This window comes from Netta rufina, assembly GCF_964035555.1.
Source record: "Netta rufina genome assembly, chromosome: 31".
Taxonomy (NCBI): Eukaryota; Metazoa; Chordata; class Aves; order Anseriformes; family Anatidae; genus Netta; species Netta rufina.
In genome coordinates this window covers 2,723,954-2,739,446 of record NC_140155.1, presented here as the reverse complement: position 1 = coordinate 2,739,446, position 15,493 = coordinate 2,723,954, and the positions used below count along the sequence as shown (strand labels likewise).

The following is a 15,493-nucleotide window of genomic DNA, read 5'->3' as shown; positions in this document are numbered from 1 at the left end:
TTAGATCCAAATGGCTAAATTTACCCAAATTGGGGGCAAAAAAAACGCTCCGTGGCCGCGCTGGGGGCGTCGGTGGCTGCGCTCCGCGGCGCGGCGCGGGCCTGAGGTGAAATTTTGGGTCGATTTCGTGAGAAAACGGGATTTAAAGGCTGTTTTTAGGAGGGGGGGGGGAGCGGGGCAGCGCCGGGGGCGTGGCTTGATGGACGGGGGCGGGGGCTTAGGGCTGGTGGGGCGGGGCTTGGGGGTTGGGGGCGGGGCCTCGCCGTTGCCATGGCGTCGCTTCCGGCGCGGCGGACCGGAAGTGGCGGCCGCTGCCGGGAGGCGCCGCGGTACCGGAGCGGGGCCCGGGGCGGGGGGGGGGGCCGGGCCCGGGGGGGGGCTGAGGGGGGCCGGGACCCCCCCATAACGGGCCCTATAGGGCCGGGGGGCTCCCCTGTACCCTATAGGAGCTCGGAGGGGCCCTTTTACCTTTTTTCCCTCCTTTTTCCTCCTTATGTCCCTCCTTTTTTCCTTTTTTTCATCATTTTTCCTTTTTTTTTCATCATTTTTCCCTAATTTTTCCCCGATTTCCCTCTTTTTTCCCTATTTTTAATACCAGGAGCCCTCCCCTGTCCCCTATACGGGGTTGGGGACGGCTCCCTTATTCCCTATGGGCATTTAGGGGGGCTCCTTTTCCCCTTTTCCTCCCCATTTCCCTTTTTCTTTCCTTTTCCTTTCCCCTTTTCCCCTCTTTTTTCCCCTTTTTCCCTTCTTTTCCCTTTTTCCCCTTCTTTTATCCTTTTTTTTTTTTTTCCCTATGGGGATACTGGGGGGCATTTTGGGGCCATTTTATCCCATAGGGACATTTTAGGGCCAATTTATTATCCCATAGGGGGCCGATTTACCCCATGGGGACATTTTGGGGCCAATTTTTTACCCAATTGGGACATTTTTGGGCAAATTTATTACCTCATAGGAATATTTTGGGGCTGATTTACCCATAGGGACATTTTGGGGCCGCCCCATACCCAAGGGATTTGGGGGACAGGAGGAAGAAGGGCTCGAGGGTGGCTCCTGCGTGAAAATAACCCAATTTTTTAACTTTTCTCCCTTTTTTTTCCCCCTTTTTCTCCACTTTTCAGAGCTTGCTACGGCCGGACGGAGGCAGCAGAACCCACAGCTCCCGGCCGACCCCACACCGAGCCCTCACCCCAAAACCCCGAGGGATCGAGCCCTTGGGGGGCCCTGAAAAGGGGGGGGGGGGGGACCCCCCAGCGACCCCCCTCCCCCTGGCCCCGCAGCCAGGTAAGCGCCAAATTTTAATATTTTCCCCCAAAATGAACTATTTTCTTGCTTTTCCATCCCAAAATGCGTTTAATCCCCTGGAAAACGGGGAAAAAAATGGATTTTTAAGGAAACGGGGGCGGATTTTTGGCACACCGCCCTCAAGAACCTCGTGAGAAAGTTATGCCACCAAGATAATGCAAATTAATAATTAATTTTAATTATTAAATGTAGTATTAAACGAGTTTTTTTGGGGATTTGGGTGTTTTATGGGATGCTTATTGTGTCCTTATTGAACTCCGACTTCAGCCTCTGCGTGAAGAGCCTGGACGAGCAAAAAAAACTGGGGTGAATATCACTGTTTTGCCCAAATTTGGCGGAAATCGCTTTGTTTTCACCCGTTTTTGAAGCGAAACAGAAAGGAATGGGAAAAACAAGGGGGGAAAAAGGGGAATCTTTGGGATTTCCTGATCCTAACGATAATTGATGCCACTTCCTCGGGCTGTCCCGGGAAGTTTCTCTCTGCTGGGACTCTGCGGTGCCTCGTTCCCTTCTCGGATGAAAAGAGGAGCCCGTTTTGGGTAAAAAACCGAAGAATTTGGGGGTGGCAGAAGGAGTTTTGTGTGCTCTTGGTGCGGGCGGGATCCCGCTGGCCCTAATCCCCCTTCCCCGGGCGCAAGGGCAGGGAAAATCCCCGGCTCCGCTTACTCAGCACTGACACCTCGTCCCCTCGTCCTCCCCGGCCCCTTTTTGAGGCAAAAAAAAGGAGATTTGGGGACTGGCTGCGAGTGCCACCGCCTGCTTTTGCCCCTACAGGTACGGCTGCGACCCTAAAACCCTGCTGGGGGTTAATCCCCATCCCCTGGGGCTGCTTTTACCTGCGCAGGGACCCCAAATAAGCTAAAAAACCTCCCCAAATAAGCTAAAAACCCCCCAAATAAGCTAAAAAAACTCCCCAAATAAGCTAAAAACCCCCCAAATAAGCTAAAAAAATCCCCAATTCACCCTTTTTTAACCCTTTTCCCCCTTTTTCAGCCCGAGGGGGGCGTTTTGCTGACCCCAACCCCTCCTTTTGGGATCGGGACGCGACCCAGAGCCCCGCTGCTTCCCCCTCCCCCTGCTCACACCTCCCTTTATTTATTTTTTTTAACCCTTTTTCCCTTTTTCCCCCTCTTTTCCAGCCCCGCGCCGTTAACCCTTGAGCTGCCGGGGCCCAGCCGAGCTGCCCTCCCTCCCCATATGGGGTTGAGCAATCCTTTATCTCCCTTTTTTATTTTTTTTTGTTTTTTTTTTTCCCCTTTTCCCCCCTCTCCGCCCCTTTCCTCCCCTTGCTGACGTGTTCCCTCCGCCGGCAGGAGCCGGGTGAGTAAAACTCGTGCAGGATCCGGCCCCCGGCAACCTTCTGGGGCTTCGCTTTTAGGGTTTTTTAATCCTTTTCCCCCCTTTTTTGACCCCAAATCGCCTCCGTTCCCTTCCCGGCCCCGTCGGGTTAATGTTTCACGCCGGCGGACTCTGCCCCTCTTCCCCCGAGAGGGAACTCAGCCCCGTGCTGGGGATTTCGACCTTTTTTTCCCCTTAATTAATTAATTTAGACTTTCTTTTGGGGTTTTTCTTCGCCCTCGGTGCCACGTCTCTCGGGGGAGGCTCTCGGGTGAGTTGGGGCCGCGGGCGTTTCGCTTCCTCTCGGGGTTTCCTCTGGCCGGGTGCTGCCCTCGTGGCGCGGGGGGGGGGTCCTAAAAGGGGTTTTTTTGGGGGACTGAGCTTTTCCCGCTGTCTCGTGCCCCCCTAAATTCACTTTTTCCCCCTTTTTATGGGGCTGCCTGCATTGGGGTGGGCTTTTGGGGCTCGCTAATCCCTTTTCCAAGTCTATGGTGGCGGAGTGAGCTTTTCCTGGTACCTTATGTCCCCCTAAAACCACTTTTTCCCCCCTTTTTATGGGATTTCCTGCATTGGGGTGGGCTTTTGGGGCTCGAAACCCCTCGTGCATGTCCCCCTGCAGGTCCATGGTGATAGAATGAGCTTTTCCCAGTCCCTTTTCCCCCCCCTAAAATCACTTTTCCCCCCTTTTTATGGGGTTTTCTTAATTGGGTTGTGCTTTAGGGACTTGAAACCCTCTTGTATGTGTCCCCCTGCAGGGCCATAGCAGCGGAGTGAGCTTTTCCTGGTGCCTCATGTCCCCCTAAAACCACTTTTCCCCCCTTTTTATGGGATTTCCTGAATTAGGACGGCCTTTTGGGGCTCTCTAACCCCTCCTGTGTCCCCCCGCAGGTCTGTAGCAGCAGAATGAGCTTTTCCTGATGCCTTTTTCCCCCAAAAAAAATAATTTTTGCCCCCTTTTTATGGGATTTCCTGAATTAGGGCGGCCTTTTGGGGCTCTCTAACCCCTCCTGTGTCCCCCCCGCAGGTCCATGGCGGCGGAGTGAGCTTTTCCCTATGCCTTTTTCCCCAAAAAAATAATTTTTGCCCCCTTTTTATGGGGTTTCCTGTATTGGGGTGGGCTTTTGGGGCTCGAAACCCTCTTGTACGTGTCCCCCTGCGGGTCCATGGTGGCAGAGTGAGCTTTTCCTGGTGCCTCGTGTCCCCCTAAAACAATTTTTCCCCTCTTTTTATGGGATTTCCTGAATTGGGGTGGGCTTTTGGGGCTCTCTAACCCCTCCTGTGTCCCCCCGCAGGTCTGTAGCAGCAGAATGAGCTTTTCCTGATGCCTTTTTCCCCCCAAAAAAATATTTTTTGCACCCTTTTTATGGGGTTTCCTGTATTGGGGTGGGCTTTTGGGGCTCGAAACCCTCTTGTATGTGTCCCCCTTCAGGTCCATGGTGGCAGAGTGAGATTTTCCCGATGCCTTTTTCCCCCAAAAAATAATTTTTGCCCCCTTTTTATGGGATTTCCTGAATTAGGGTTGCCTTTTGGGGCTCCCTAACCCCTCGTTCATGTCCCCCTGAAGGTCCATGGTGGCAGAGTGAGCTTCTCCTGGTTCCTCGTGTCCCCCTAAAACCACTTTTCCCCCCTTTTTATGGGGTTTCCTGTATTGGGGTGGGCTTTTGGGGCTTGAAACCCTCTTGTACGTGTCCCCCTTCAGGTCCATGGTGGCAGAGTGAGATTTTCCCTATGCCTTTTTCCCCCAAAAAATAATTTTTGCCCCCTTTTTATGGGATTTCCTGAATTAGGGCGGCCTTTTGGGGCTCTCTAACCCTTCCTGTGTCCCCCCCGCAGGTCCATGGTGGCAGAGTGAGCTTTTCCTGGTTCCCCATGTCCCTCTAAAACAATTTTTGCCCTCTTTTTATGGGATTTCCTGAATTAGGGTGGCCTTTTGGGGTCTCTAACCCCTTGTTTGTGTCCCCCCACAGGTCCATGGCGGCGGAGTGAGCGGCGGCGCGGGTGAAGGATGCTGAAGAAGAGCAGCCTGGTGCTGTGGGGGGCGGCGCTCTTCGTCGCCTGGAACGGCCTCCTCCTCCTCTTCCTCTGGAGCCGCCCGCCCTCCTCGCCTTCTTCCTCCTCCTCCTCTTCCTCGGCCGAGCGGGGCCGGCTGACGGAGGAGGTGATCCGCCTGGCGCAGGATGCCGAAACCGAGCTGGAACGCCAAAAAGAGCTCCTGCGCCAAATCCACCGCTACAGCGGGCTCTGGGGCCGCCGCCGGGCCCCCCAAAAACCCCCCCAAACTCCCTCCCCGCCCCCCGTGGCACCCGAGGGCGACGCCACGGTGCTGCCGGTGCTGGTGATGGCTTGCGACCGCAGCACGGTGCGGCGCTGCCTGGATAAACTCCTCCGCTACCGGCCCTCGGCCCAACGTTTCCCCGTCATCGTCAGCCAGGACTGCGGGCACGCCGAAACGGCGCGGGTCATCGCCTCCTACGGCAACGCCGTGGCTCACATCCGTCAACCCGAGCTCGGGGACATCCCCGTCCCCGCCGAGCACCGAAAATTCCAAGGGTATTATAAAATCGCCCGGCATTACCGCTGGGCTTTGGGGCAAATCTTCCGCACCTTCCGCTACCGCGCCGCCATCGTGGTGGAGGACGATTTGGAAGTGGCCCCTGATTTTTTCGAGTATTTCCAAGCCGCTTTTCCCCTCCTCCTCTCCGACCGCAGCCTCTGGTGCGTCTCGGCTTGGAACGACAACGGCAAGGAGCAGATGGTGGACGCCGGGCAGGCCGAGCTGCTTTACCGCACCGATTTCTTCCCCGGTTTGGGCTGGCTGCTCCTCGCCGAGCTGTGGGACGAGCTGGAACCCAAGTGGCCGCGGGCTTTTTGGGACGATTGGATGAGGCAACCCGAGCAACGGCGGGGCCGCTCCTGCATCCGCCCCGAGGTATCCCGCACCATGACTTTCGGCCGCAAAGGGGTGAGCCACGGGCAGTTTTTCGACCAGTACCTGAAATTCATCAAGCTCAACGACCGCTTCGTGCCTTTCACCCGCCTGGACCTCTCCTACCTCAAAAAGGAGGAGTACGAACGCTCCTTCCTGCCCCGCGTCTACGCGGCGCCCGAGGTGCGGGTGGAGGAGCTGCAGGGCAACCAACGCCGCGAGCTGGGCGCCGTCCGAGTGCAGTACACCGGCCGCGACTCCTTCAAAGCCTTCGCCAAAGCCTTGGGGCTCATGGACGACCTCAAATCCGGCGTGCCCCGCGCCGGCTACCGCGGCATCGTCAGCTTCGTCTACCGCGGCCGGCGCGTTTACCTCGCGCCCCCCTCGGACTGGACGGGCTACGACCCCAGCTGGAGTTAGCAGCTGCGTTTATCGTCTTCTTTTTCGGGTTGATTTCCCCCAAATTGCGTTTTTTTTTCGCGCGTTTTCTTCCAGCCGGGGGAGATTTTAGCCGCGCGGGGTTTTATTTTTTTTTTTTTGGGGGGGATGGTTTGGGGGAAAAACATCCCCGCAGCCGAATCCGCGGGGGTTTGGCCAGAGCGGCGCCGCCGAAGGCAGAAATTATTTTCCAGAATAAAAGGAAAAAAGAAAACGACGACAAAAAAAAAAACAGAAAACAAACCCCAAAGCCTCATTTTTTTGTTGGTTTTGCTGTGGCTCTCGGCACATCCTGGACCCTATATTGGGTTATATATGGCCTGGGCCCTATATGGCCTGGGCATTACAGGCCATAAACTCCTTTATATGGGTTAACTGACCATATTGTGTAGGATCTGGTCCTTATATATGGCTTTAGGGCCTTGCTGCTATATTTTAAGCCCTTTATGGTTTGGGATCTGCATCAGGCTGCGTGCTCTGGTCCCTATATTTCATATGGCCTGGATCCCATATACAGGGGGCTGTGTCCTATATCCTGCTCCGTGCTGCTCCCCTCACTACATCTGCCCCATCCTACGCCCCGCTCCCTGCTCTATATGTTCTGCACCACCCTTTTTGTACAGGGGATTTATATTTGGGTCTGGGGGTGTCATTTTTGCAGCCAAAAAGCCCTTTTTATTTTACAAAACCCCCAGTTTTTTATATCAAATAAACCCCGAGCTGCGGCTTTGTTGAGGCCCGTGGGTTGCCCCGTGCTGAAGCGGGCAGTGAGGGTTTAGGATGAGAAAAAAATGCTCAGTTCTGATTATTATTTTTAGGGAAAAAACGCCTCTTTTTGGAGCAGGGAAGGTTATGAAATGGAGCGATTAAATTGGGATAAAAAGAGGGGAAAAGGGCAGCGGGAAGGACTGGGTAAAGGGGTGAAAGTAGGGAGGGAAAAGTGATGCAACAAGCTGGGGATTTGCTGCTCCCCGGCGGGCTTTGGGTTAAATCAGGGTGATTTTTAGGGACGAGGAAGAAAAAGGGGGAAGTATTAGGATTATGAACACTTTTCAAGCGGTGGCACGGGGCACTGATGTTTTCTTAAATTTCTCCTCGGTTTGGGTTTCTTGCCGAGCTCACCCTGGGGAAAGGCACAAATAAAATAAATTATTTAACAGAAAACACCCCGGGGATGAGGCAGGGCGAGGGCACAGCCCTGCTGCTGCAGTTTGTCCAGGAGCTGTTGTTATGGGTGAATTTTTGAGGAAATTTGTTTACTCAATTCTAGGGGGAAATTATAAATTTTTATAATTTACCTGTTACATCCCAAAATGAGCCTTTTGAGCCGCATTTTTACCCAACCCCCTCCTTTTTTATACAGATCCCACATTTAACCGGCGTCCCCTGCGATCCCGTCCCTCCCCCTGCTGCCTTTTTCACTAAAAACCCCCCAAAAACGAGCAAAAAAAAAAAAAAAAGCAGTTTTAACGCTTCCGAACGGTCGATGGTGGAGAGCAGCGGCGCAGTCCTCACTCAGGTCCGCTCCCCCCATTGCCCGCCGCGCTTCGCCGTGATCGCAGTTTTCAATCAGGTCTGTTCTGGAGGGCGGGGGGGAGCGCCATGTGGAGTGACCAATGGGAGCGCTGCTGTGGGGGCGATGACCAATCAGAGAGCGCCTGGCGCCTATAAAAGGCAGCGCGACAAAGCGTGAGCCATTTTGGTAGCGCAGGGGCTATGGCGCGGGTGAAGCAGGCGGTGGGGCCGCAGCCGGTGAGTGGTAAAAAAGCAATTAAAAAATCTAAATTAAAACCTCCACCGGCATCGCTGGCTTCTCGGGTTTCGGCGCTGCGTAAGAAACTTTGGTTTTCCCAGAAGCGCTTCTTTTTGAGGCTCCCTACGGCGTTTATTCGCAGGCTGCTGGGGGAATTTGGGCTCCATGTGGCCGCCTGGGCAGCGTTGCAGGCGGGCTGTGAGGTTCACCTCCTGACTCTGCTTGAAAATTGGGGGCTGTGTGCCCGCCACGCCAAGAGGGTTGTTGTCGAGGCCGCCGACGCGAGGCTGGTGAGGTGTATTCAGAGGAAAAGAGTCTGATTTCCCCTGCAGCGATGCGGGGTCAGCGCCAGCGAGCTGACTCAGGGCCTGTGGAGCTCCACAGAAAGGCAACTTTTTCTTTTGTTTGTGCTTGTTTGCTGTTTTGGCTTTGATACGTGGACTTTGGAGTTCTCTGACGCTTTTCTGATGAAAAGGAGAAGAAATCAGAGCATCGGGAGCTTGTCTCTTGTCAGAGCACGGCGCTGCCAAGAAGCAATTTAATTTATTCACGCGAGGAGCCGTTGGTTGGCGTAATAGAAGCACGTTGCTTGTGCCAGAAGGCTCCCTTTAGCAACCTCTTCTGTTTTGAAAGCGACCTAATGGAAAAACTACCTCGTGGAGAAGAGTGAATTACAAACCCTCCGCCACCGAGGCTGCGCCGGGCTGTAATTTTGGTTTGGCGGAGATCTGAGCCGCTGTGGTTTGTCGATGACCTGATTTAAGTTGTTGGGGCCCTGGGGATGAAACCAGCCGCGCTCCTCGGTGCCTTTCCTGGTGTTTTGTGCTCTCTCCTAGCCTGGTAAGCTGAGTTTTCGTGAGTGGGGCACAGAGAGTGGCAGCAGGCAGAGCAATTTGGGTTGAAAGGAGGGTTTTAACCCTGCTGAGTCCTGGGCTGTTGGCACCCCCCCAAATCAGCCAGCATTAAGAGCAATTTATTATGTTCTTTATCTGGAATAATGCACTCCTGCTGTCTCAAAAACGTTTTAATTTCCCCCTCGAGCCTGCTCTTTCCCCTCCCTTTTGCTCACAGGTGGTGAAATGGTGATAAAAGCCTGGCCCCGCATCCCAGCAACGACTGTGGCACCGGGTGAAGTCCCCGAGCGACCTGGGCAGGAACAGGACGTGGTTTTCATGCAATTTCTCCTTTCTATGGGTTGAAAGCGCTCGGTGCAAGCTAAAAATAACCCAAGCCCCCTCCCCGGCCCCAGACCAGATCCATGGAAGGGATCCCTGAGGGCTCTGGGTCCCTGTTACCACATTCACCCACCCTCGTGGTGTTTATTTTCCCTTAAATCTCACAGTTTTCCCCTTAATAATTGCCTTTCCTTCTGCCTCTGGGTGTCTGTTATCTTATAAAACTCCCTTAAAATCTCATTAGAGCAAATAGCCCCAATCTCAGGCTAATTCCACCCAATATCACCACGCGTTTACTCTAATACAGCTCCGAGCAATGCCCGTTTTAATGGGGAAAATAAAATAATTCGCTTTTCCAGGGCCTGAGGCGGATTTTAAAGGATTTCCCCCAGGGAGGAGTTGTGTTATCAGCGCTGCTCCAGAGCCTTGTCCCCCTCCAGCAAGCTGCATGGGATTACCAGGTAAGAAAAGTGGAAAACTTGATTATAAATCCCTTTTTTTTCTGGTGAGAAAACCTTCTTTTCAGGGCTGTGTGCGTTCACAATCCATAAATGGACTTTTTCACTTTAAAAAACCCTTATACAACACATCTAATATCTCCTCCGTGCTGAATTTTTCATTTTTTGGGGCATTTCTCCCCATTTTTGGGTGTGCACAAGGTTGCACGTGGCTGGGTGTGACCTGACCTGGGCTCAGTGCTGTGCTGGGGAGGATTTGACCATCCCTGTGCCTACTCCCGTGGGGAATTTGATGCTCCAGGTGATGATGAACCAGCTCCTGATCCTTTTTATTTAACAAAATAGTGGAAAAAAAAAACAAGGAAGGGGACAGCTGGGAGGTGCATGCCTCAACCTAGAGAGAAAACCCACCAAGAGAGGCTGAGTGTGCAGACAAATGTGCTAATTCCTTATTTTTTCCTCTTTTTTTTCTGTATTTTTTTCCTTTTTTCAGGCATGTGCCAGTGGAAAATCATCCGAGAGTTCAAGAAACCCACCAGAACCTGCAGAGGGCAGAGCTGCGATGCCTGCAGGAGGAGGAAGAGGGCGTCCTGATGAGCCTGGAGGCCAGAATTACCAAAAAAAACCCACAATTTTGGTCCAAACAGCCAGGATACTACACAGAAACCACCAGGAGCTTGATATCGGGATGCTCCAGGTGGGGAAAACCCCACGGTGCTGAGCTTTGGGACCTAATTTCCTTTTTTTTCTCCACTTTTTGCTCTCAATCCTAATTAGAAGCTCTCATTCAGTGCTGATTCTTCCTCCAGGATACTAAAAGCATGAGCAAAAAGAGGATTTTCCCCTCAAATAGACTTTGATTTAACACTTTATATGGGAAATTGCTTCCTGCTTGCCTGGGTGCAATTTCCTTTGTATTTTTTTTTTCTTTTTCCCCTCTTTCTGGCAAATATTAAATGGTGAAATGGGAACCTTGGCACAGCGTTTCCTACGGGGAAGGGCGGAGATGCGAAGCGAGGGAAACCAGAGCCGTGGGAGATGAGGATACTTCCCCTATTTCGCTGGTTTTAGGACTTATTTCAGCAATTCTGAAACCCGAAGCAATTGCACTGGGTTTTGGGTCCATTTCCATGCATTTAAGGGGAATTTGGGGTCCATCCTGTTGCATTTAAAGGGAATTTTGGGTCCATCCTGTTGCATTTAAAGGGAATTTGGGGTCTTCTGTTGCATTTAAGGGGAATTTGGGGTCTGTCCAAGCCTGGTGTGGATCAGGAGGGTGAAATTTAAGTCGGGTGAATCCTTTCTGCCTGGAAAAAAGAGGTGAAAGAAAAAAACAAATGGAGCAAGGGTGGTTTTTAGAGCCGTTTATTGAGCTCGGGCGCTGCGTGAGTGGCAGGACACAGTGGTAGGGAGGCGTTTGGGGTGAAACCTGAGGCTTTGGGGGGCTTTTTAGGGGCAGAAAGTGAGCAGGGCCGGCCCTTCTCCCAACCACAGCAGGGGCCTCAGCCTCTCGCCGGCGAAGGCGGCGGGGGGAAAGGCGAAGATCTCGGCCTCGCTGTCGGCGTCGCGGAAAGCCACCCGCCCTCCCCCGTAATCCAGGGCCACCTCGATGCGTTTCGGCACCCGGGCCAAGGGCAGGCAAGTGGGACTGGGCCAGGTGAGCGCCCGAAGTTGCCCCAACCACTGCCCTACAGCCCAAACGCCCCGCGCGGGGCTCAACCCGAAGCATCCCTTGCGGGGCACGAATTCCCGAGCCACCCCCAAAGCCCAGTCGGGTCCCGGCGGCACCTCCACGGCCCAACGGTGCCGTCCTGCAGCGAAACCCTGGCGGCCCAGGACGCAACGAAGAGCCTCGAAGCGCTCCGAGCTCCCCGGAGGAGGGTCCCGAGGGGTTTTGCGACGCCGGGCGCTGCGGCCGTCCGGGGACACCAGGATCTGGGGGTGAGCGGTGGCCGGGTCCAGGGTGACGCTCGCTGTGGGGACAGAAGGGGGTTCAATGCTTGAGTCCTGATTATTTGGCGCATCCCGTTATCAGCTCCAAAGAGTGCACCCCAATATCGGCTTCGGGTTTTGCTCTAGGGCGTCAGCTCCAAATATTGCACCCCAATCTCAGCTCTGGGTCTTGCTCCCGATTATCAGCTCCAAATATTGCTCCAGATTATCAGTTTTGGGAGCTGAACCCAATTATCAGCTCCAAATATTGCTCCAGATTATCAGTTTTGGGAGCTGAACCCAATTAACAGCTCCAAATACTGCACCCCAATCTCAGCTCTAGGATTTGAACCCAATTATCAGCTCCAAATATCAGTTTTGGGAGCTGAACCTAATTAACAGCTCCAAATATTGCTCCAGATTATCGGTTTTGGGAGTTGAACCCAATTATCAGCTCCAAATATTGCACCCCAGTTATCAGCTCTGGGTCTTGCACCCGATTATCAGCTCCAAATATTGCTCCAGATTATCAGTTTGGGGAGCTGAACCCAATTATCAGCTCCAAATATCAGCTCTGGGTATTGCACCTGCTCCAAGTATTGCTCCAGATCATCACTTTTGAGAGTTGAACCCAATTATCAACTCCAAATATTGCTCCAGATTATCAGTTTTGGGAGTCAAACCCGATTATCAGCTCCAAATATTGCTCCAAATTATCAGTTTTGGGAGCTGAACCCAATTATCAGCTCCAAATATCGCTCCAGATTATCAATTTTGGGAGTTAAACCCAATTATCAGCTCCAAATATTGCACATCCTATCAGCTCTGGGTCTTGCACCTGCTCCAAATATTGCTCCAGAACATCAGTTTTGGGAGTCGAACCTGATTATCAGCTCCAAATACTGCTCCAGAATCTCAGCCCTGGGTTTTCCAGCCCCGAATATTGGATATGAAACTAGAAGGTGAGGATTTAGCAGGATTTACCTTTCTGGTATCCCCCCAGGTCTTCCTCCAGGGAGCAAGCCAGGACATCTGGAAACAGAGAAAAACCCAGAGATTTACAGCCCTGCTCCTTCCCCACCTCTTCTGGGCATTAAGAGGGCTGGAGAACTAATTAATACCCTGAACACTTAATTAATGCCCTGATTTAATCCCTAATTAATTGTCTGCAGCTCTCCCTCCCTTAAGGGAGCTATAATGGGTCTCTAGGGTGAAAATTATTAATTTTTTTCTTTCAATTAACGGGTGTTTGGTGCATTTGGACTTCCCAACCCAATTTTGCCAGCTCTTGGGACGCCTGCCCCCTGCCCAGGCTTCGTTTTCTGCTCACGAAATCACCGGTTTTTTGCCCTGTTTTCCCCTCCAGGCACCTTTGAGCCTCTCCACCACCGCTTCCAGGGCGTTGTTTTTTTGGGAGAAGTCCTCGAGCTCCGCTTCGAGCTCCAGCGGCCGCGGCCTCGGCTCCGTGCTCCTCGTTGGGGGGAAAATCAGAATATTTAACACCGCGGCTCCTGGCCAGGAAACCCCAAATCCCCCCCCAAAATGTGCCGTAAAGCCAGGGGGAAGCGAAAAATAGAGGGTTTTGTGCCCAAAAATAGAGGGTTTTGTGCCCCAAAGTAGAGGGTTTCATGGCCCAAAAGTAGAGGATTTTGTGCCCCAAAGTAGAGGAGTTTTGTGCTCCAAAATTGATTTATTTTATTATTTTTTTTTTTGGTGCCCCAAAATAGAGAATTTTATGGCCTAAAAATAGAGGGTTTTATGACCCCAAAGTAGAGGTATTTGGGCCTCCAAAATAGTTTTTTTTTTCCCCCAGAATAGAGGGGGTTTGGACCCAAAAATAGAGGTTTTTTTTATGCCCCCAAAATATTTTTTTGGTGCCCCCAAAATAGAGTTTTTTGGCCTCCAAGTAGGGGATTTTTGTGTCCCAAAATAGAATTTTTTTGTGCCCCAAAGTAGCCAGGTTTGGGGCCCCAAAATGGAGTCCTTTTTGTGCCCCCAGTGTAGAGGGGTTTTGTGTCCGAAAACAGAGGATTTTATGGCCCCAAAATACTATATTTTTTTTCTTTTTTGGGCCCCAAAATATTTTTTTTTGTTTTGTGCCCCCAAAGTAGAGGATTTTTGTGCCCCCCAATATAGAGGATTTTATGGCCCAAAACCAGAGGGGTTTTGTGCCCCCAAAATAGAGCGATTTTTGCCCCAAAGTGGAAGTTTTTGTGGCCCCAAAGTAAAGGAGTTTTGTGTCCCAAAAATAGCAGATTTGTGCCCAGAAATGGTGTCTCAAAGCCGTGCTCCCAGCGATGTTTTTTGCCCAGCGGCGACAACCCCCCCGGTACCTGCTGGGGGCGACTCCGGCGTCCTGGGGGGGAGGAAGGAAAAGAGACGCTCAGGCACTATTTTGGTGCAAAAAAACTGAAAATTGGGATTTTTTAGGGAGGATTTTGGCTCACCCAGCGATTCCCACCGCCTCGCCAGCCCTTGGCTTCCTCCAGCCCCCGCCGTAGGTGGCCCAGGCGGGCCAGTAGCCACGATTCCTGCTGGCCCACGACCCCCCGCAGCCCCCCCAGCACCGCCAGCAGCTTCTGCCTCTCGGCCTCCACTCGTGCCTGGGGAGGGAAAAAAAAAAAAAAAAAAGAAAAAAAAAAAAAAGAGGCTGGGAGCAGGGAAAAGGGTCAAGGGCCACGTTTTGTGCCCTAAAAATATCTGGCACCCACCAGCAGCGCCTGCTGGGCCCCCCCCGGGGGTGTCAGCAGCGTGGCCGCTCGCTCGTCCTCTTGCATTTTATTTTGGGGGGGTCCGAGGGGCTCCTGGGGTGTGGAGGAGGACGGGGTGGGTTCCTGCAGGGGTGGGAAAAAGAGGTGAGAAGCCCTAAAACGCCCAGATTTGGAGGTCCCAGCCTGCTGCTCCTCTTGGCTGAGCTCCTTAAATCCCCTAAAAGCCCCCCCCCCAGGTCCCATTAATCTCCCCCTTTTCCCTCCCTCGTGAGACCCTTTTGGGGCCCCCCTTTTCTCCTGTGGTTTTTGGGTTTCAATCGCTCGTTTTTGGCTGCCAACCCCTCCCACTTCCTCCAAACTCGCTCAAAACTCTCCAAATTGCAGCGTTTCAGCCCAATTTCCTCTCCCGGGTGCTGGGAAGGAAGGCAGAGAGCTTCACCCCGTGGCGGAAAAACTGAGTTTTAAGGGAAATCATTTTTTTGGGGGGGGATTTGGGGAGGGAGAGGGCAATTCTCTCACATCCAAGCATTTTTTGGGGTGATTTGGGGAAGGAGAAGGCAATTCTCTTGCCTCCAAGCATTTTTTTGGTGGGATTTGGGGAGGGAGAGGGCAATTCTCTCACCACCAAGCATTTTTTAGGGGTGATTTGGGGAAGGAGAGGGCAATCAACTTTCATCCAAGCATTTTTGGCCGCGGGGCCTGGCTCACCCGATCCTCGAGGGGCTCGGCGAGGGGGACGCGATGCTCGAGGTCTGCGCCACGAGCTCGGCTCCCACCCCCAAGGCACAAATCCTGCTCGCCCTCCACCAGCTCCCGCACCACGGCCACCACGTTGGCCAGCTGCCTGTTGGGGCAAAATCCTCCTGGGGGGAAAGGGAGGCGGCACTGGGGGCAGGATCCGGCCCCGTCTTGGCTTTTTTCGGCGCAGCGGGCGACGCAGGAGCGGCAGAAGTTGTGGCCACAAGCCAGGAGCATCACGGGCTGGCGGAAAAAATCCAAGCAGACGGCGCAGGTGGCTTCCTCCTGGAGGTTTCTCACCGCGTTTCCTTGGGCCATGGTCCTGAGGAATCGGCGAGGCCACCGGAGAAACGCCCACGGCGAGGGGCCGGGCGCTGGGTTTTTCCTGGAAGCCGGCCGTAAACACAGCGGGGTTTAAAGCGAAAGGAAAAATAAATAAATAAATAATAAAAAAAAAGAGAAACCCCACCCAAGAAGCGAAAAGGAAGAGGAAGCTGAGGCCGTCAGGCTCTTTTTCTCAGAAAGGAATGCTATAAATGCATTTATTTACTAATTAATTCAGCGAACCAAGCTGAGCAAGGGTTTCTGACTTAAATATTCACTTTTAGAGATCGTAACCCACTTTTTTTTTTTTTTAAAGGATTATCAAAAAGTTTTTACGGTTATGAATTATGCTGATAAAAAAATAAAATAACTCCGATATGGCTGTAAAAACAACG

General features: G+C 52.6%; 2 protein-coding genes across 7 annotated transcripts; one reads left to right on the top strand and one right to left on the bottom strand.

Annotated features, from left to right (window-relative positions):
* The first annotated feature begins 258 nt into the window (after positions 1-258).
* MGAT1 (alpha-1,3-mannosyl-glycoprotein 2-beta-N-acetylglucosaminyltransferase) lies at positions 259-6,776 on the top strand. Of its 5 annotated transcripts, XM_084303964.1 has the most exons (3): positions 259-329; positions 1,122-1,284; positions 4,611-6,775. In XM_084303964.1, exon 3 carries the CDS (start codon positions 4,649-4,651, stop codon positions 5,987-5,989), a length of 1,341 nt encoding a protein of 446 aa, XP_084160090.1. In that variant the 5' UTR covers positions 259-329; positions 1,122-1,284; positions 4,611-4,648; the 3' UTR covers positions 5,990-6,775. The 5 variants fall into 5 exon arrangements, with proteins under 5 accessions (XP_084160090.1, XP_084160091.1, XP_084160093.1 ...); XM_084303965.1 differs by lacking the exon at positions 259-329 and having other exon boundaries at positions 413-1,284; XM_084303967.1 differs by lacking the exons at positions 259-329; positions 1,122-1,284 and adding an exon at positions 1,819-1,844 and having other exon boundaries at positions 4,611-6,776.
* Positions 6,777-10,772: 3,996 nt separating this feature from the next.
* On the bottom strand, positions 10,773-15,138 carry LOC311220436 (zinc finger protein RFP-like). 2 transcript variants are annotated; one of them, XM_084303970.1, is made up of 7 exons: positions 14,745-15,138; positions 14,037-14,159; positions 13,773-13,928; positions 13,659-13,681; positions 12,696-12,796; positions 12,310-12,357; positions 10,773-11,366 (listed from the first exon to the last, which is right to left on the bottom strand). In XM_084303970.1, exons 1-7 carry the CDS (start codon positions 15,090-15,092, stop codon positions 10,843-10,845), a joined length of 1,323 nt encoding a protein of 440 aa, XP_084160096.1. In that variant the 5' UTR covers positions 15,093-15,138; the 3' UTR covers positions 10,773-10,842. The 2 variants fall into 2 exon arrangements, with proteins under 2 accessions (XP_084160096.1, XP_084160097.1); XM_084303971.1 differs by having other exon boundaries at positions 12,696-12,793.
* Between the last annotated feature and the right edge of the window lie 355 nt (positions 15,139-15,493).